Here is a 21562-nt window from a genome sequence, read left to right on the forward strand (position 1 = left end):
ATTTATACTGCGCAAAAGATTAAGATACTTTTTTTTTATAAAATATTGTGGTGCTTGACAGAGACAAAGAGATAAGCAGGCAATGGAGTAACAAGAGATAGATATTAATGAGCCTAACAAATGTGCTGACAGGTCCCGTTTTCAAAATGAAAGAAAAATGAATGGAATGCTATTTGTTTTTTCATGGTGTTTATGTTGCCATCTTTAAATATCCTTGCCAGCCTGGGTTTTCTTCTCAATCCTGCTCCATGGGCCAATGCAGGTCTCTCCACTGAAGACTGTGGGTCTTCAAAGGTCAGGAACAATAACCTTCACCCCCATAAGTATGAATTAAAAAAAATCCTACCTGTAGGCTTGAGGCTGACCTGTACTTCACTCTTTATTGCACTGTAGGTCTTCAATGACTGTTACTCCTGTTCCGTTGCTGCTAATTTTTCACAATGGCACTGGCTACCCCGAGACATATATAAACGAAACCAAAAAACAAGGGGAAGAACCCAATAGAAATAGTATGAATTTACACAAATATATGTCGGGGGTTCTCCTATAATGTCCAACTTCTAGGCAGTGTGAGATTGCAAGGCGGAAAAAGCCTCAAGAAGCTCCTGGCTAAAATAAGCATCGGGAGCAGGGCTGCTTCGTCACTGGTACAAAATAAACCTCCTTGTAGAATTAAACAGCTCTTACAAAATGTCTTCAAAAATACCTTGTCTTCCTTTTTCTGTCAAGACAGGAACGGAGTTTCCAAAATATTTTTGACCATTAGACCCTGATGCAGGTAAACGAAATTCTGGCCACCGTAGGCCATGGTCTGCTTTTTGAGAAAGGAAAGGAGAGGAAGAACCATACAAGCTAAGTACTTTTTGAATATAGCAATAACAAACCTATGATATAGCACTGAAAAGGTATTTTTGAAGACATTTTGTAAGAGCTGTTTAATTCTACAAGGAGGTTTTTTTTGTGCCAATGAGGAAGCAGCCCTGCTCCCGATGCTTATTTTAGCTGGACGCTTCTTGAGGCTTTTTCCTCCTTGTAATCTTACATTGCCTAGAAGTTGGACATTATAGGAGAGCCTCATCATATATTTGTGTAAATTCATCCCGAGACATGTGCCATTTTCTTCTCTGGTATATTGAAAACTGTGCCGCACAAGAAAATGCTGCAGGCCTCTGGTCATCTGGCACTATTTTGAAAAATGGTAGCAACAGGGCAGGAATAACAAGGGATCACTCATGACACACAGCGGGATAAGGAATGAAATACGGTTCAGCTTCGAGCCAGGAAGGGAAATTTTTTTTCATGCTTGGCAGGAAGGTGAGGAGGTGAGACAACATGTTTTTCTTTTTTTATTTTTATTTTAAAATCCAACCTACTTTGTTTCCTACTTTATTTCATTCTCCAGTCCCTCCAGTGGACTCCTTTCGATATTTGGGGGGTTATCACTGACACCACCCTTTCTTTTAAATCCCAGATTTCTCATGTACTAAAATCTGGAGGTCTGGCTTTGTACTCTCTGCACCCTTTACAAGGCCTGCTCAGATTACTGTAATGCAGTTTCTACAGGAATTGCTAAAATATATGCACAGGAGGCTGCAAACCTTTCAAAATATGGCTGCCTGTTTTCTTTACAATGCTGGTAGAAGTGATGATGCATTCCTCTCTATTACAGAATTTACATTGGCTACCTACTCATTGTCAGATTCTGTTTGTCCTATGTTTGACACATAAAGTTGTTCATACTGGATCTTCATCTTACCTTCTAGATTGACTATTTCCTAGACCAGTAATCAAGCCCTTAGATTGACTGATTCGCACCCCACACAGGCCCGTTCATGAGTCTACTAGCAATTCTCCATTTTTCTTTTTGACCTCCCTCCTTACATGGGGAGGGAGATCAAAAGTTTAAAATTGCCCTTAGGATCTTTTTTTTGGTTTTTTTTTAGGTGGCTTTTGGGCACCCACTGTTTAGTTGTGTTGGGCAGGCCTGAATTTTGTGCTTAAGAACAGCTTCCTGTTTTTGAGAAAAAAAAAGTTTTTCATCTTGACTTGGAGGAAAGGTTTCTCATTACTTGCTTTTTGTTGTTTTTTTTTTTGGCACGGCCACTGGGACACAGAACAGATGGACTTCAGGACTCGCTTTTGCAGCCAAGGAGGTTGGATGAAAACAGGAGACGGGATGAAGTCAAAAAGTTGAAGCCAATAGGTCAGTCTCTGTTTTCCCTTCCCAGTAAAAACAAAGCAAGCAAACCTATGAGCTGCTGCATTCACGTTGTCATTCTTTATTGCTGGTAGCATTTTTTATTTAATCTCACTTATATTTTCAAACATGCTGGCTTGTGCAGCATATGGATATACACAGAGGAAGCATAAAAACAGAATAACTTTTCACAGGTAGAGTAGTAATTTTTTATAAATCGTAATTAGTGTGTCATTTGGAGGGACTGGTTATAGAAAAAGATGGAGACCTGTGTGGGTGGGTGGGGGCGGAGACCTGTGTGGGCGGGGGGGGGGGGGGCGGAGACCTGTGTGGCCCTGGGGGGGGGCCGCGAAAAATTACTCAGACACAAAGGTGCCGTGAACCGAAATATTTGGGAACCACTGGTTTAATTTAAGACACCATCTTCTTGAACAGAAACATGAAACAGAACAACTTGTTGGTACCGATGTATCATCTGTAACTTACACATTTCAAACAAAGGACATTTAAAAACAGTTCAGTGCGAGCCCTCCCCACCTTCTTCCCCATTCCCTTGCTGCAGTCAAGGGAAGAGGAAAAAGGACTTCTTCAAATCTGCTTCAACTTACATTTTAGTAAAGCTAGAAAAAATGGCAGTAAACACCCTCATTAGCAGATTTAAATCTAGGCAGTGGCGTAGCTAGGTGGGGCGCAGGGGGAGCGGTCGCTCCCCCAGATTTTTAGATGAGATGGCCCCTAAGCGCCAAATACCTGCAGTGCCAGTAACTTTCTCTCCCTCCTCCCGCGCGCGTCTTGTACCTACTCCTGTCTCTTCCGCCCGCTGTCTCCCATCCGCGTGGTCGCTCAGCCCCGTGGCATTCTCCCTCCAACACCGGCGATTCACATAGCCAGCCTTCTGCCAGCGTCGGGTCCTCTCCCTCAGACACGTCCCACCTCTGCGGAAGACAGGAAGTTGCATTAGAGGAGGAGGGGACGCGCCCGAGGATAGGCTCCGATGCTGGCAGAACGCTGGCTATGTGAATCGCCGGTGTCAGAGGGAGAACGCCTCGGGGCTTTAAAAACGAGTGACCACGCGGATGGGAGACAGCGGGTGGAAGAGACAGGAGTAGGAGCAAGATTCACGCAGGAGGGCAATGAAAATCACCACGGACGAAACAAGTAAGACTCTGGGGGGGGGGGGGGGGGGAGAGAGAGAGAGACAGGAAGGATAATGATGGAAGCGGAGATGGGATGAAGCTGGATGGGGAATGAGAGAAAGTGATGGTACATGGGAAGAGAAAGAGATGGGGGATGAAAGGGAGACAGAAAGTGATGCTGTATGGGGGAGGAGAGAGGAGGTGATTTTGGATAGGGAGGAAGAGGGTGAGATGCTGGATAGGGGAAGAGAGAGAGACAGGGAGATGGTGGATGGGATGAGAGATAGATGGGGTGAAGCTGAATTGGGTGGAAGAGAGAGAGAGCAATGATGGATGGGGGAAGAGAGACAGAGATCACAATGCTGGATGGGGTAGACGAGAAAAATACACTGTAATGCTGAATGGGGGAGGAGAGAGAGAGATATGGGGCAATTCTGGATAACAGGGAAGAGAAAGAAAGATGGAGCCAAAACCACCTTCCTCAGGTCAGGACAGTATACCACAAAAGCATTATACCACCCTGGCCTGAGGAAAGAAGTTTTGGTCTTTGAAAGCTAATCAAAAAATGTATTAAGTTAGTGCAATGAAAATATATCACCTTATGTTCTATTTTTTGCTTTATTTGTGTTTGTTAATTTCTAATGTAGTGATTGGAATATATCAGTTTTTGAAATTTGCAGCTGCTATCTTTGTTTTGCACACATCACTGTTTCTTTTTTTCTGGTGTTGCTATATATGCAATGTCTGGCTTCTTGGAGGTTCAGATTAATTTTTGTCTATATATTTATATTTTTAGGTTATGGTTACTTGTTTTGTGTGTGTGAAGGAGGCTAGGTATTCTGTTAAGCACTGAATGTCTGTGTAGGATCAGTCTGTATTAATCTGGCTTGTTAATTTTTTTCAATAGGTATACTGTATTGATGTGCTAGTGCCCACTACAATATGTTGCTGCTTTTTCCTAGGTAGACCCTAGCCCCTTGTTGTGAGATTCCTAGATGTTAGTGCTATTATGGTATGGTAGAGTTGCTCACAGTTCCTGAATGACTTTTGTAGATTTTTATATTACTTCACAATACGCCTGGTACTGGATGTTGGGTTTGTATTTAGCTCATACCTTGCATAGTAGTAGCTGAAGGTGAGTTGCATTTTTATACAACAGGTATTTTCCTGTCCATAGAGGTTTACAGTCTAAGTTTGTACAGGAGGCAATGTAGAGTTAAATAACTTGCCCAAGCTCTCAAGGAGCAGCAGTGGGATGTGATCCCTGGCTTTCCTGGTTCTCAGTCCACTTCTCTAACCCATTAGATAAGTTAATACAGATAATACTTTTTCCAAACCAGTTTGGTAACTGTACAGTGAACTAAAGACCAGCAGATCTAAAGCCTGTTGGCCATTTGGCAACTTACTAAAATATCGGACAGGCTATTTTATGGTTGCCAGTAACCATAACATTTCTGTTACAGTTCTGCTGAATTCCACTGTTCACACAGCCAACAGGAAGATGCTGGACTGGGAGCTAGGACTGACTAGGAGTCCAGTGTTAAAGTATATTTCCAGACTACTGCAAATACTGTTCTGTTTAATAATTTGCATCATTGTGGTACATTATTTGGATGTTTTTGGCACATAATTCTCTGGAGTGTATTCAGTGTGCATAATACCATCAGTATTAGAGATACTAGGGGGAAATAGCTGGTGAATATGCACCAAAGGCACAGCGAAAGGGTCCTTCACTGCTGTGTTCAAAAGTACCCCTATTATCCCTTTACTGCTTACGTGGGTATTGCCCCCACCCTAAGGATTTTAACTAGCCCCACCCCAACCGCACCCTAGCCTCCCCAAACAGCTGAGTCACTGACTGCATGCATATGCCTATTAGGATTTTAACCCTCCCCTCTCTCCCAGCCCTTCAGCCTTGCACTGGCGCCTATTTTAGAAAAGTCTGCTCCCCCTGATGTCAAAACCTGGCTACGCCTCTGAATCTAGGAGGAAAGGTCACAAATTAATTAACACTATAATAAAACTAAATCAAATTAGTATTTTACTCAGTAAATAAATGCAAAAAAAATGTACAGGTTGCATAATCCCAATTATTTATTTATAGCAATATTTATATCCCTCCTTTTCCAAACAGGTCTGGTTCAAAGTGGCTTACAAAGTTAGTTAGTTTAGGCAGAGAATTACAATTTTAGGATTAGAGTGCAGCAAAGGCTTTGAGGGTTGAGTTGGTCTGAGCAAAAGAGAATAGGGGATTGGGGGTGAAGTCGGGGGAGGGTCTGTTAGAGGCGAAGGATTATCATGTTCAGGGTGTGTTGGTCGGTTTTCAGGTGGATTCGATGTCTTGATGGCTTGAGCTGACTTTGTGTGGTGGGGATTAGGTAGTGATTCGAGTGGATGAGAATAGTTTTTGTTGTCTGTAGGTAGGAATTTTTTGAACAGGTAAGTCTTAAGATGTTTCTGAATGTTAATGTGAGGTGTTATGGATCTAAGTGCCTTAAGAAGAACATTCCACAGCTTGGAGAATTATAGGCAAAGTTTTTTGAGTGAACGGACTTGTAGATGAGCCTGTGGCATCTGGGGGTAGTGAAGAGTGATAGTTCCTCGCCTCCTTCAGCATGTTCTTTAGGGGTAGGATGATCTTATCCGAGAGGTATGCAGGCGCTTCTCCATGGACTATGAGCCAGACCACGGTACAGAGTTTGAAAGTTATGCGGGCTTTGATTGGCAGCCAGTGCAGGACTTGAAGTAGGGGGCTGGCTCTCCCATATCGTGCTTTCCTGAGAATTAGTCTGGCAGCTGGAGTCTTTTTGTGACTTGTTCCTTACATCCAGACATGAGCGTACTTTTCATTTAGGGGGGGGGCAAAGGATGGGGTGGGGCATATTAGCATATTCATTTGCATATATATATATGCAATATATATATATATAGCAGCAGCTTCAGAGAGCATTTTCCATCTCACAGATAGGCTGCAGAGAATACCTTCTCCTGCTTTAGACTTAGCCTGGCCTCAGAATGACATCCTATAGTATATCTCCTATCAAACTGAGCTCTCTTTTTCATCAAGCACTGCCATTTCCTCCCCTCCCCCTCCCCACAGACAGTTTGAACTTCGTGGGTGTGGCTTGGATCTCTTTCAGGGAGAGAAAACTAACAACTTATAGCTGCAGCTTCAGAGAGCATTTTCCATCTCACAGATAGGCTGCAGAGAATACCTTCTCCTGCTTTAGTCTTAGTCCCGCCCACCCTACCCCTCTACCCACCCACCCCTAGAGTGACATGTCTTATAACCTCCCTATCAGTGTTGCCAGGTGGGCGGTTTTCCCACTCAATTGGGCAGTTTTCCGCGACCCGCCGCAGGAAATTTTTGCCCGCGGCGGGTTGCGGTTTTTTGGGCTTGTTTTGGGTTCTTTCATGGGGTTTTTTGCGGTTTTTTGAGCCGTGGGGGCGGGGCTAGTGGCGTTTTGGGCGGGGTTAGTGACGTTCTGGGCGGGGCCGATGATGGGGAGGCGGGGCGGTGATGGAAGAGGCGGGGCCGATGACGGCGGGGGCGGGGTTGATGACGGCAGGGGTGGGGTTTGACTTTGGCCGGGTTTTGGACTGGTTTTGGGCTCGTTTGGGTGGGAAAAAAAATTTCCACCTGGCAACCCTACTCCCTATCAACCCACTCATTACTTTTACCTCATCCATTTCCATTCTTCTATCACCTTCTCCCACTACTCCAACCAGAGTTACACCTAATCACACTGACCACCCTTCAACATCTTCAGTCCTTCTGTGACTGTTCTCTTGTGCCTGACTGCTTAAATATTTTAAATTTAAATGCTTTACTTTTTGTCTATTAGATTGTAAGCTCTTTGAGCAGGGACTTTCTTCTGTGTTTGTACAGCGCTGCATACACTTTGTAGCGCTCTAGAAATGTTAAATAGTAATAGTAGTAGTACTAGTATGTATATATATATATATATATATATATATATATATACATACACACACACACAAATGAATATGCTAATATGGAGGGAGGAAGGAAGGATTGGGAATAACCACAATGAATATGTATGAGATATCTCACACATATACATTATGGTTATGCCCAAAAAAAGCCAGCTCTTTCTTTCTTTCTTTCTCCCTTCCTTCCTTCTTCCTTACCCAGCACTCCCTCTTCCTCTACAGTAGTATTTCCAAACATCCTTTCCCATACCATGCCAGTGTAAACCTTAGAAATGTATAAGCTCTATAAGTAGATCCTTCAAGAGGTAGTGTGTCATGATTTTTGGTGCCACCTCAGTAAGGCCAACACACAATCTCGCCACTGCAAAACACTATACACAAACTTATGCAAAATCCCACTCATACCAAACCATAACAGCACTAATTCCAAGGACAGGATGAGCTACAACCTTGTGCGTGGAAAGGCAGCACTGTAATTACACTGGGCTCTAAAACACCAGTACACTACCTAATGAAAAAACAAAACAAAAAGGGCTGCAAATACTACACCTTGATCACACATGAAAAACATATGACAACAGATATGACACAAGGAACCAGAAATAAAAAAATATGAAGGCAAAATACTGGACTGGAAAGTTACCTCAAGAAGTTAGACTCGGCATGCAGCAATACTAGAAAAACTGAAACTTACATGCAAAATATCACAGATGCTAATTTCCAAAAGCTGACATATTCCAATTAATAAATTCTGAATAAAATAGTTTTTTCTACCTTTGTTGCCTGAGCATTTAGTTTTTCTATTCGCTTTGGTCCCAGTGTCTTCTGTTTTATGCTGTGTCTTCTTTCCATTTGATATTTTTTCACTCACCATGTCCACCATCCTCCTGTGTCCGTATGCGTCCTGTCTACCATCTGTAGCCCTGTCCCTATCCTTCCTCAAGTTTTAGTATCTGCCCTCAAAGTGTTCTGATCCTGCCCTTAAATTCAGCAGTTTTCCCTCCACCCATATCCAGCATTTCTCCTCACTCCCCTCCCCTCCCCTCCGTCCACCCATCCATGTGAATCTACTTCCTGTCTTCCCTCCCCTCCATCCATGTCCAGCATTTCTCCTCTCTCCCTTCCCCTTCATCCGTGTGCATCTCCTTCCTTTGTCTTTCCATCCCTCCATCTTGTCCAACATTTCTCCTCTCTTAACTACCCTCCACTACATCCATGTACAGCATTTCGCCGGGGGCGGGGAAGGAACGGAGAGGAGGGCTGTTGGTCAGGGAGCAGAGTTGAGGGCAGGACGGAGGGAGAGCTGAGGGCGGGATGAAGGGAGAGCTGCCTGCATCGTTGCGCCGGCCCTGCGCTTGGGGGGGGGGCAATGCCCCCTCGCCCCCCAAAACTACACCCTTGCATCCAGAGTAGATTGCATTGCAGTAATCTATGTGGGTAAGAACTGTGGATTGCACTATAAGTCAGAAGACTTTTGTGGGGAAGTTGTTTCTAATTCAGTTTCCATGACAAGAGAGATAGAAGACCTTTTTCTTTTCAAGCAATCTCCTGTTAAAGCAATCTCTGCAATTTTACAAATCTCTCTGGCTCTTATCCACGCTAGAAACAAAACAAAGCCCCTATTTGTCAGAGACAAACAGATTCAATGAACAATACACTCAAGTTACCATACACACCCACTCACACACAAATACAATATTCTAAATTATGAGGTTCTAGGATGCAATCCTATGTTCCTATGGTAAAAACAGTGGTTTTGTTAGACAGCAGAAATTTTACAGCACCCATAAACCAGATGATTTCCCACTCAGCAGTTCATTAGAACCAACTCAAAATTGTAAACTTTTTTAATGCAGTTTGAGTTATTTTCAATACAAATCAGCCAAAAACATTCACAGAAATAACCCCACTTTTTTTTCTCTCTCTCTCATTTTACCATAACTGAATCTCTCTGCAAAGCATTCAACAACTGATTCATGTCTACCTGCATGGGATTGTGAGTTTAATTCAAATTCACCATATTCTTTTTTGTTTTGGTCCCACTATTGTAGCACCACATAGAACAGCAATGACTTGCTAGACTTCCTTCTCATAAGCGGGAGGAGCACTTGATGCCAAAAAGGGTGAGACTGAAGTTTGCCTTGGAGCCAACGTTTCCTTTTCATTCACAAGCAGATGATCAAAAGCCCCACGCTGTTCCAAACAGCGCTCTAAAATAGCGCTGGAACAGCACGGGGCTTTACCGCACCAATGATCAGAGATAATTGCATGCACATTTAAGCACGCAATTATCTAGGATCATGGGGTAGAAGTGCGGGAGAATTAAGCCTGAGCATGCACTCAGCACAATCCTCCCACACTTGTTTGACAGGTCTGGGCTGTCAAAAGCCCAAACCTATCAAACACAGGGGCTGGAGGTCCATGGAACCACCAGGCCCCAACTACCCCTGCCCCGAGCAATGGGGGCTGGAGGTCCAGCGGACCTCCGGTCCCCCCCCCCCCCAGGTTCAGGGAGGGTTGGAGATCCGGTGTGTCTAATTCCCCTCAACAAATAGTCCCTGGTAGCCTAGTGGGCGACCAACCAACCCCCCCCCCCCCAGCAACAGGGGGGCTGGAGGTCCGCTGGACCGCTGGTCCCCCTAACGATCCCGCTCCCAGGTTCAGGGAGGGCTGGAGATCCGGTGGGTCTCCAGCCTGCCCTAATTCCCCTCAACAAACAGTCCCTGGTGGCCTAGTGGGCGACCAACCAACCCCCCCCCCCCCAGCAACAGGGGGGCTGGAGGTCCGCTGGACTGCCGGTCCCCCTGACAATCCCCCTCCCAGGTTCAGGGAGGGCTGGAGATCCAGTGGAGAAACTCCCTTATATGGTGTATAGCCCCGTTCCAGCGCATCCCAGGATACACTGGGCAGGGCTGGGCGTCGCCATTTTGCAGCGTTGCAGGAAGACGAGGGAGGCAGGCTACCCTCCGTCCTCCAACCCACAAGGTAGGGGGGACTGGACCACCAGGGACCCTTTGCTGGGGGACTAGGGGGGGCTGGAGACCCACCGGATCTCTAGCCCTCCATGAACCTGGGGGTGGATCGTTGGGGGGGGGGGACCGGCGGTCCAGCGGACCTCCAGCCCCCCTGTCGCTGGGGGGGGGGGGGGGGGGGTTGGTTGGTCGCCCACTAGGCCACCAGGGACTGTTTGTTGAGGGGAGTGAGGGGGGGGATCGTCAGGGGGACAGGAGGTCCACCCGACCTCCAGCCCCGTCGCTGGCAGGCTTGCTGTTGGGGGAAATGGGGGCCTGCCAGCATGCAAATGCATTTTGGACAGGGCTCACCATTCCAGCCCAATGATCTGCAAACCCTAACGCCAGCTCAGAGCTGGCATAGGGTTTGCCGCAGTCAACGACTCAATCTTTGGCGCTCTGGCTGCTGATCACTGGGGATGAATATGTTTAGCATGCATTTGCATGCTAGTTGCGTTCAGAGCCCTCGAGTGCGTTGTTTCATGCGCTCGAAGGCTCTGATCATGAGGCGGTAGCAAACGCCGGCGCTAACAGCCTCTAGCGCCGGAGTTTGCTTGTGATCATCCCCCTGTCAATGACATAGTAAGCTGTTGGATTTTAATCTTTCAACTTTCTAACTTTAGTTCCTTCCTCAGACGGGAACTTAGATATTATCCTATATCTTTCCTAGGCAGTCTATTGCCACCAGCACAAAATCTGCCAGTCATGGCTTTTCTGACCCCTTGACTGGCACCCCGGTTGTAACTGAGTTGCTAAATTACTCTCAGTAATCCAATGACATCGAGGGATGAGAAAGAGCACTCCCTTGCTATGACTCTTCATCATTACACTGATCGAGCTGCCACCTTTACCCATGGCTTCTCCTATTATACTGTAACAATTTTTTATCATTATGTTCTTTTGAACAAGAACCCAAGGTCCTACCCAAGTATAGAGGGAGAGCAAATAGGGTGGGCTGCCAAAATACATACCTCATCCTCATAAACAGGCGAAGCGGTGGGTACTGAATCAGACTGCGAAGCCGCACACCTTTGATACATTTGTTCTTAACTCTTGTATATTGTTCTGCTACATTTTTGCATTCTCTTCATGGGCCATATTGTTCCTCTAAGAGAATATGATCCTCTCATGACCAGTGTATGGCTGTCCTAAACTGGTACTACCAGGTATCAACTTATCCGGGACAAAAGTGCCCCCTAATGGAAACTGCAAGGCACTTACCACTAGTCATAGGGTGACATCTGGGAAGTAGCTCCTGCCTGCTTGCCATGACGGCGCAACATCTTATTGCTAGGACTCTGATTTATTGGCAATATCATCTATTTTCTTTTGCCACTCTTCATACTGCATCTGACACTCTCTGCTAACTCACTTTCTCAAGGAATGTCCCATAATCTTTACTTACCCCACCGGTGGTTCCATCAGACAGACGCAGGGCTCCGAAATCCCCATCACAACACTAAATTTTGTGGTCCAGTTCTGGTCTGGGTACTCAATATGTGGATCCTCGGCTCAAGCCTCGGAGCCCGAGGTCTGTGCGAGGGAATAAGACACAATAATAACAAATGTACTTGCAAGTTAGCCACGGCCTTGGGGAAGCTGGTGTCACAACTGCAAAATTCAGCAACCTTGCTCAACTGACTTCCGACTTCTCTTCTAAGCTCTGGCTGTTTATTAACAATAATTAAGCATGACTACACATTTCATACATGATTATAAATTTGGTGAATATACTTCTCTCTTTCTTACACATTGCTTGCAACATTTACAGCCCACTTTATATTCTTTGGCTAGACTGCATACACATTTCCTCTCTTATGCCATGCTTCTCCTGTATAGTACATTCTGGTTTAGCAGTTATAGATAATATGCATAGTTTTTCCCTCCAAGGTTACAGTTCTCATCAAAAGAAAGAATTTAATAATTCTTCTTTATAAGATGGACACAAACTCTCCATTTCTTCTTGATCTCCTACTGGACCCCACCGACACAAATTCTCCACTTTTTCTTGGTCCCCTACGGGACATCTTCCACAGCAGCACTTTCTCTGTGTGGTTTGGATCCTTCCTTCTGATCTCCTCCTTGCTTCCTCTGATGGCACCCTGTGTCTGGGGATTTAGCTGAGACTCCAGCTTATACCCTTTATGCCCACATTCCATGCCTAAAGGAGACAGGCCCAGCTTTTGGCCTTTCCTTTTCTCCTCTGCCTCTGAGAGGGAAGCCAAACCCTCTCCTCTTACATTTTACTGCACTCCCCTTAGGAAAGGAAGGCCCTGAGCACTTCCCATCACCCATTTTTATTCCTTTCTCAAATTTTTAGGGAAATCTTACTCCTGGGCCTTTCACAGACTAGCCCACCCTCCTAGCACTTCGAGTGGAATTATCTCTGCAGCAGGTACCCAGAATTCTTCTTCTGTTACTGCATGAAAGGCACATATTGGAACCCTGCTACATAGGTGGTTTGGTTAAGGGTGGGTTTTTGGATGTGGTTCGTAGTTATACTGGTCTCTGCCCTTTTGAAACAGGAGATGGGGCAAGGGATTTTAGTAATTATAGTATGTGTTTTTATTGTATTTTGATGTATTTGAATATATTGTATTATATGTATTTTAGTGTATTTTGTGTTCTAAGTTCCTCTATGGGGTTGTTTTTGTTGTTTAAGAGAGCAGCATAATACATTTGAAAGTGAAACAAAATAGTGTCAGGAAGCCAGTTGCAGAAGCCTCTAACCACAACTCTGATTGCTCCACTATCTGTAAAGGGCAAAGGATGCATATTTGTTTTCTGATCTGTAAACTATAGAATATATTTAGTTGCACACATAAACAGCAGAATGTGGTGGGCCCCTGGGGCCATGACTCAACCAATATTTTGCTGACACAACATCAGCAACAACAGAACTGAGAGGCAGGTGTGGAAATAGGTTGATTGGTTCCTCCAACCAAAAAGGTGTTCTGCTGCCCCTGAATGAACAGATAAGTTAAACACAAACACACTCCAAACACACTGTTCCTTACGTCTTAATCAGCAGCCACCCGAGCTTAAAGATCGACCAAGTTACACAGCCCATAAAATATTTAAAAACCTTGATCCTAAATATTATTTGTGAAACCAAAACAAAGTGCCTCTTATTAACCCAGGATCTAGTATCAGGAGATGGAGAAAGATCAACAGTAAAGCAGGGGAGGAAAGCCAAGATCTGTCAGTCCAATTCCATGTTATGAAAAGCCAGGAAGATGGAATCTGCATATAGCACTGACGGCATCGGAAATTCCTATTAAAAAACAGTAGATTAAAACTGCTATCTGTGCCAAAGTACGCCCTCTTGGCAAATCAGACTGACAATAATGAAGGCAACAATTAAGGGTAATTGCTAGCTACACAAGACCAAATGTAGCTTTTCTTGTTAAATAATGAAACAAAAGGCAATGAGAAAGGATTCTGAATCAGAAGATCCTAAACACATCTCACAGTGATACAGGCTAGACAGACTGGAGTCAGCAAATAAGTTCCTCCAATAGTCAGAAATTGGAATTCAGTGTAAGCAACCACACATTTGCTAATTGATTTTACTGGGTGGGGGAAGGGCCTGACTTGTGGCTCAGTACAAAGGTCCTGGGTTAGGTCCTCTGCTCCCTGGGCTGGCCGGGGTGGAGACGAGGCATCAGCAGCACCCCAAACCCCAGGGGAGTAGGAACCACAGACCTTGCACAATAGTGACATCTAATGGGTAGATCTAGGGCCCATAATGAGAAACTTCCAGAAGGTAATAAATAGAAGTAAAACGAGTGGAGTGGAGGAGTGGCCTAGTGGTTAGAGCACCAGTCTTGAAATCCAGCGGTTCAAATCCCACTGCTGCTCCTTGTGATCTTGGACAAGTCACTTAACCCTCCATTGCCTCAGGTACAAACTTAGAATTGTGAGCCCTCCTGGGACAGAGAAACATCCAGCGCACCTGAATGTAACTCACCTTGAGCTACTACTGAAAAAGGTGTGAGCAAAATCTAAATAAATAAAACAAAAAAAGAAAATAAGATGAAATCCTTTTTTTTTTTTTACTGGACTAACTTAGGGGGTTATTAACAAACCAGAAGTACCGCCGGGCTACCATAGCAGCCCGGTGGTAGTTCCCATCCCCAGTGTGCGCCACTTCTGGCGCTACAAAAATATTTTTATTTTTGTAGCACCAGTATTTACTCGGCGGTAATCGGGAAGTGCTGTACGTTGCCCAGTTACTGCCGAGTTAGCGCGAGATCCCTTTCCAACACCTCAATGGTTGGTGGTAAGTGCTCCCCTCTGAAATGGCAGTGCGGAAAGTGCTTCGCTATGGTAAAAGGGGGGGGCCTCAGCGTGCATCAAAAACATTTTTGCCATAGCTTAGTAAAAGGACCCCTTAATACATTTTCTGACTAGCTTTTGAAGGCCAGAAACTTCTTCCTCAGGTCAGGACAGTAGTAAGAAAGTTCCAGCCTTTAAAAGTTAGTCAAAAAGCTGTTGCATCTAGTGACTTACAACCAGTAGAAAAAGGGAACTAATACAGCCTTCCTGCAGGTCGCTGGAGATACCCCCGGATCAGTATTCTGTGCAAATGTGGAAACCAATTCCACAAAGAGACAATAATAAAATGGAAGCAGCTCAAAGCAAGACCATCGAAATGGTGAATGATCTGAATAATAATATTTAAACACTGCAGCAGTAAAACACTGGCCAGAGCACTTATAACAAAAAAAACAGGTCTATTCAACGTCGTTATCTGGATAGGAGGCAGCGCTAACGTACACAGACAGTGCTTGCAGCAGCCACTATCACCTGGACTCTATATAAGGTGCTCAAAGTGGTGTGTGCAAATTTGGCAATTTGCACGTGCAATTTAATTGAACAAGTCAAGTATCAATAACTGGATGCTAACAATTATTAGCGCTAATTGCCCTGTTTGTAACTAGGTTAGATTACTGTAAAATTGTTTACTCTGGGATCTCGGTTTAAATAAACTACAGACGTTACAGAACGCAGCCATCCAACTTCTTTGCCATGAACGTAAGTCAGATCATACTACTCCATTACTTAAAAAGGCACCATTAGCTTCCATCAAATACTGAGTAAAATTTAAGGTTCTACTTTTAACCTGTAAGGCCTTCTGGTTTGGTAATTCTTATCTGTCTGCATGTGCCGTCCCTTACTCTCCATCCTACATTTTGCAAATAACCAGGATAGCCATAATGAATATGTTTGAGATAAATTTGTGTACACTACCTCCACTGTACGCAGTTATCATGCATATTCATTATGGATATCCTGAAAACCCGAGTGGCTGGGTATGTCGCAAGGACTGGGTTGAGAACCCCTGCTCTAGAAGAAAGAAGTGAAAGGAAAATTCTAATACACAGGTGCAAGTATTTAGCAGGTCTCAATAATGGAAGAGAAGGTAGTGTGTTTCTGGTACAAATGATCATGGGAAGGGAGCTCAGAAGACTTTCTTTCAAACCAGCCTTTAGAGACCAATCAGAGTCTTGAACAAGGGATGGACTTGAATGAGATTACTGACATGATGTATTATGAATTTTTTTAGAGTTGTTTGCATGACTCTTGATGTGTAAAATCTGTTCTGTATTATAATGCATTCCTCTTTCTTTATCTGATCATTGATTTTAATGTAAGCTGCCTAGACTGGCCTTCAAATTAGGTGGTATATAAAGCCCATAATAAACATAAACAAATATAAGAAAATGCTTTTTCAATAAGAGGATACTGGAACCTGTGGAAATTATAGGCACCAAACAGTGGTGGAATTCCAACATGCATGAGCCACAAAAAAAGACCTTATTAACAAGGAGGGAAGAAGAAAACCATGGATGAAAGTTGAGGAGTAGCCTAGTGGTTAGAGCACAGGGCTTGTCATCCAGGGGAGCCTGGTTCAAATCCTACAGCTGCCCCTTGTGACCTTGGGCAAGGCACTTAATCCTCAGGTACAAAATTAGATTATGAACCCCCCTAAGGACAGGAAAATCAAAATAAATAAATATAGCGCAAGAGGGCAAACTGGGTAGACCAAGTGGTCCTTAATTTTTCATGAGTAGCAATTTATAAATGAAAGGAAAGGATATGGGAAAGTTAGGCTCTCAATGCTTAGCTCCAGAACTACTTTCACCTGCTGAACCATAGATTTTCCTGAATTCTGAATAAAAGTGATTGACTACCCTGTACAGGGGCCAGGAAAGAAAGACAAGAAAGATTACAAGATGCTATATATTTTGGTCCATTAGCACCATACAATGTGTTCTTCATCCACCTGTGAGAGCAATTTCTGGTCACAATTAGAATAAGGAAATCAACAGTTCCCACCTCATTTTCAAGCAGAATGCATGCATGCAAGTACACAACTACACGGGGGATTTTCTCTCTGTTTTAATAGGTCCTCCTTCTCAGTGTTTCTAGTCTGGTCATTGCAGAAGAGCCTTGGGGCCCATGCACGAGGATTCTTTCTGGACCCTGATTCATGGGCTCTAAATCTGATCACCAGCTGTTACGCCCTTAATAATAGCCTTGATGACTCCCTCTCCTCTTCCAGGGACTGTGAACAACACCTCTACAGCAACACAGCACCCAAGCCACCAAGCCAGGCCAGATCACTGGTATTCCAAAGAGCGCCAGTCACGAGGAAGAGGTTATGCCAATGTAGAGTGCGCGCGAAATGCAGGCCTCAAATGAAAATACATTTATGTTTTATTTTGCAACACATGCAGCTTTTCCCCGTTGTATCTATAAGTGTACAAACCTTCCTAGTTACAAGACGATTATAGCACTAAGCTGGAACAGGATTCCTGAAATTTAAAAAAAAAAAAAAAGCTAATAGGACTCGTCTCAGCCTGTGCAAAGAGCTGGAGCCTCAACTAAAAATATATATTCTGCACCATCTGCTCTTTTAATCTGACGGAACAGATGCTAGCCCTGGCAGATCCTAAAAGATTCTGGGCAGCGGAGAGGAGAAAAGGTGAAGGGGATGGGTGGAAATAAATAAATAAAACATGCAATTAACAGTAAGACCTGCTCCATCGATACATTTTTCCCCATTTCATTAAAACAATTTAACGCTCTTGGAAAATTCGTCAAGAAATGTCTGTCATGGGACAATGACATGTCATGTGTGTACTGTGAAACCGTCATATATAACAGTATTATGCTAGTGCAGTGCCTTCTAAGCAGACACTCCTACCCAGTAGGGTTTTCATGATTACCAAAATGAATATGCATGAGATACATCAGTATATAACAGATCTCCAGCATATGCAAAATTCTCTCATGCATATTCATTGTAGGTGTCCTGAAAACCTGACCGGATTAGTATGCCTCCAGGAGAGGGTCCAGATGCACTGCTATATGGTGATCATGAAAGCTTTCAAGAAACAAAAGGATTCAGCTGATGTGTATGATACTATTCTGACCTAATTTATTATTTTGTGTTATGTAAATAATTCTACTGACCTATCTACCTAATTTCTTACACAGTAATATGTTAAATTAGACCATACCTCTTACTCTGTTTATGATTATACCTTTTGCAACATAGTGTAAGCCACATTGAGCCTGCAAATAGGTGGGAAAATGTGGGGTACAAATGCAGCAAACAAACAAATAAAAAAATAAAAAAACATCTTGCACTAAATGCAGATCTTTATATTGTAATGTTCTCTTCGCCAGAACTTTGACAACCTTACAGGGGCCGCTTTCCATCGAACACAAAGGGCCAGATTCTGTAAATGGCGCTTAAAAATGGACGCTTTTAAAAGATTGATGTTAACTGCAATTCTATAAAGGGCATGCGTCCTTTATAGAATCGTGCTTAGCACCGATTCTCATGCTCTAACTTTGGGCACCAGAATTATGCCTGCTGATACCTGGTGGAAATGCTGGCATCCAAGTTAGCTGCGCTGACCTATTAGTCAGTAACAATGAGTGCAACTTTTTGGAACCACGTGCCCATGCCCCTCCCATGGCCATGCCCCCTTTTGAGCTGCGTGCTATGAGATTTGGGTGCCTGGAGTTATAGAACAGCATGCAGCCAGATGGGCGTGCAAATCTCAATTGGCGCCAATTATCAATAATTGGTTGCTAGTATCCAATTACTGCTTGTTAATGGGTCATTAGCTAAGATGTGTGTTCATCTCAACAGCACACCCAAATTTGGGTGCCATATATAAAATATAGCGGAAAATCCTTTACTGAACAGAAGCAAACAAAGAGAGGGACTGATTTTCGCACTAGTTTGTAACAGGTCCCCATTGTCTTTCATTTGCCATTTCCCTTTCTGGCAAAACTATTTAAAATGAACCTCATTTTCTCATGCTCAAAAAAAAAAAAAGAAAGAAAAAGAAAGCAAGTGTAATGATATTGCTAAATGCTTTATAGTCAAGAAAAGTCAGCTCAGCGAGGCCATTAATAATCTCACTTTCGTATGAAATTATAATCCATAGTTATATATCTAGATTAATTGTGATCTTTTCTGGCTATGCGTACAAATTCCTGTGCATGAGGCTTTAGGATTCCAGCAGACAAAAGAATTGATTGCACTGTTTACTGAGACTAGTGACACCTATAGATCAGACAGATTTTGACAGAAATACTTCAACATCTGCTTCTCAAGATTAAATAAGAAAATACAATTAACAAAATATGAAGCATTAGTTATTCTTCATTATTCCAAAGCTACAACTGCAATACAAATAGGAAGCTGTCATGTGAGGATTCTGCATTTTAGCACATGAGCTCCTTGCAACAAATAAGGACGCTTACAAAGAATGTGGTAAGTTTTGTCTGTAAAAGCAAATAACGGGCAGTTAGTTTCCACCTAATCTATACTTTTTTAACATTTATTTTGCACGTTCTATAGCTAATCAGATAGAGGCCTGGTACTTATTCCCAAAACAAAGACACGGAACCATGCATTTATCAGATCGAAGCAACATACACAAGCCTCCACTGAGAACGAAGACATTGTTTAGCTCTCAAGATGCAGCTCACTCATTTACCTCCATGAATTAACACTGGCGACAGAACCAATCCCTTTGCTTCCGTTTTGGGAGACTCCATCCCATATCGTCCATCGTCGAACCTCAACAGCAGCGGGATATTGCTACCTGGCTCAAATACTGTGACATTCACCATGGCATATTCCACACTGGCTTTATCCGCGCTGGTCACTAAAATGTAACAGGGCAAGAGGACCAATATTTGCACAGAAGAGAGACAGTGCAAACACTGCAAAGTCCACTTCTGGATCATCTTCAGTCAATACTGTCTTCACGCACAGTGCTACTGCTGGTGCCAGCGCAGCTTCCCGTTAGGCTTGCTCCTGCAGGTATTCACGATGCAAAGTCCACAGGGCGCGAGGGCCCATGCCTTGCCCTTTTCACGAATCCTTCTCCGGAAAGCTGTTTCGGGACCGGGTTGTTAGTTACAGCGACGCTGGCGAATTCGGACGTGGCTGGGTCTGATGTGCGGAAATGAAGGGAATCGCTTGTGCGCTCTGGCCGCGATGACATGCGGTTGAGGCTCCCAACAGCCTGGAGGGCTGAAATCCGACTATTCAGGCAGCCAGCCAAGCACAGCACGGACCAGAAGGAGATGGGAGGGAGAAGGTCCGAGCCCCGCCCCCAGGAGAGCCAGGTGGGCGGGGACATCCGCCCATGGGAGAACGGGACGGGCGGGGAAAGGAGCGAGTCCCGCCCCGGGAAGAGGAAGGTGGACGTGAAGGGAAAATTAGACCCGCCCCGTGGAGGAGAGGAAAGGAGGGGAGGGGAAGTGGGCGGAATAAAGCAAGGAGGTTTAATAAGACCTTATCGAACCTCTTTGGGATAAAGAATTAGATCTTTCCTGGAGAGAGAGAAAGGAAGGCAGAGGGCGGAAAGCTGGTGTAAAGGCACCGCCCTAGGTACATTTCGGGGGGTGGTGACATAGCTTAATGTAAACCCCCTAGTGGCAGAGCAAGGTATTAAAATGATGGTACCAAATATGTCACAGTGTTTCCCCAAAATGACCCAACACCAACCAGGGAGTTTAACAATAAAAAGAAAATATTTTTTTATTAGTTGAATTATATTTAAATGCTAATGAAATCTTACCAACTTGCAAATTTAACATATGTATTTCAATTACAGGTTTGCAACACAAATCAGTTTAGAAACATTGGGAGCATTTTCAGATAAGTAGAAATATTAGTTACACAAATCATTTAAGTACATTCAATTTTGCAACACACTAGACTCTTCAAAGACTCCCCTCTCCTGTCCCTCAGACCCCTGGAGACCCCCAAGGATTCCAACATATAAGTTTTCCTCTACTCTTTTTTTCTTCTTTTAGTTATCACTCACTTATTGTTCAGGTTTCCTTTACTATTTTCTCTTATGTGCTTTTTTTTTTTTTTAATAGTTCCAGTCACTTAGCTGCTCTCTTTGTTTTCTCTCTCTGGCTCTCTTGGACGGTGGGCGCCTTTTCTTTCAGGTGATGATCTCCAGCATCAACTTTCTTCCAGTCTTTCCCTAGTAGCATGTTCTCACCAATACAGCTCCTTCCCAACTGCCAGCCTGAGCTGTTTGTCACTCTCCTGAAAGTTCCATCAGCATGCGGAACACTCAGCGCATGCACACAGACTACTCAGTTTCACTGCACTGCTGCTCACTGTCTCTACACCAGATCTAGAATGAGCCAGGTAATCTTTTAACATTTAACCCATAGGGTTACATTCGGGCTGGCAAAATACAATTTTTTTTATAAAATAAACTTTTTTTTCTAAACACCACCCGAAAACCAACACCCCCTTAGACAATCCATATATCCATACACACCATTCCATCTACATTTGTCTAATGGATACATATTCATCTATTCCCAACATTACAATTTCCATGCACTTTACCCACATATACATTTAATTTTTACATGCCACCCTTTTTAACTTCAGTTTTTATCACATTTTTTAATGTGGTGAGTATGTTTCAATCTACTTTTCTTTTACCAACAGCACAATAATTAATTACATGTTACCGCATGTCTGCACAGCCTCTAGCATAAACAGACAAGGTTGTTTCTAGGTAACCCACAGTCCTTCCCTCAGGTCAGAGTCACCCCTCAGTCACAAAATGTCTCTTCTTTTTCCTCTTCTTGAAATCGTAGGTCTTTCTTTCCTTGCATCTTCTTACATGCTTCTCCGCCTTACACTCTCTGGCTGGATCTCTCTGACTGAAGTCCAATTCCCCATCTGTACCTTT

At 43.8% G+C, this 21562-nt stretch overlaps 1 protein-coding gene across 3 annotated transcripts in view; it reads right to left on the reverse strand.

Moving 5' to 3' along the window:
* The window catches only part of RNF130 (ring finger protein 130), a 288762-nt gene extending 268846 nt beyond the window's left edge, over window positions 1–19916 (reverse strand). The window contains exon 1 of one of the 3 annotated variants that reach the window (XM_030213323.1): window positions 19325–19916. In XM_030213323.1, coding sequence (XP_030069183.1) covers window positions 19325–19577 — 253 coding nt within the window. In that variant the 5' untranslated portion in view covers window positions 19578–19916. The remainder of the gene's footprint in view (window positions 1–19324) is intronic. The other 2 variants (XM_030213322.1, XM_030213325.1) reach the window with 2 other exon arrangements.
* Between the last annotated feature and the right edge of the window lie 1646 nt (window positions 19917–21562).

This window comes from Microcaecilia unicolor, chromosome 8, assembly GCF_901765095.1.
Source record: "Microcaecilia unicolor chromosome 8, aMicUni1.1, whole genome shotgun sequence".
In the NCBI taxonomy this organism is placed as follows: Eukaryota; Metazoa; Chordata; class Amphibia; order Gymnophiona; family Siphonopidae; genus Microcaecilia; species Microcaecilia unicolor.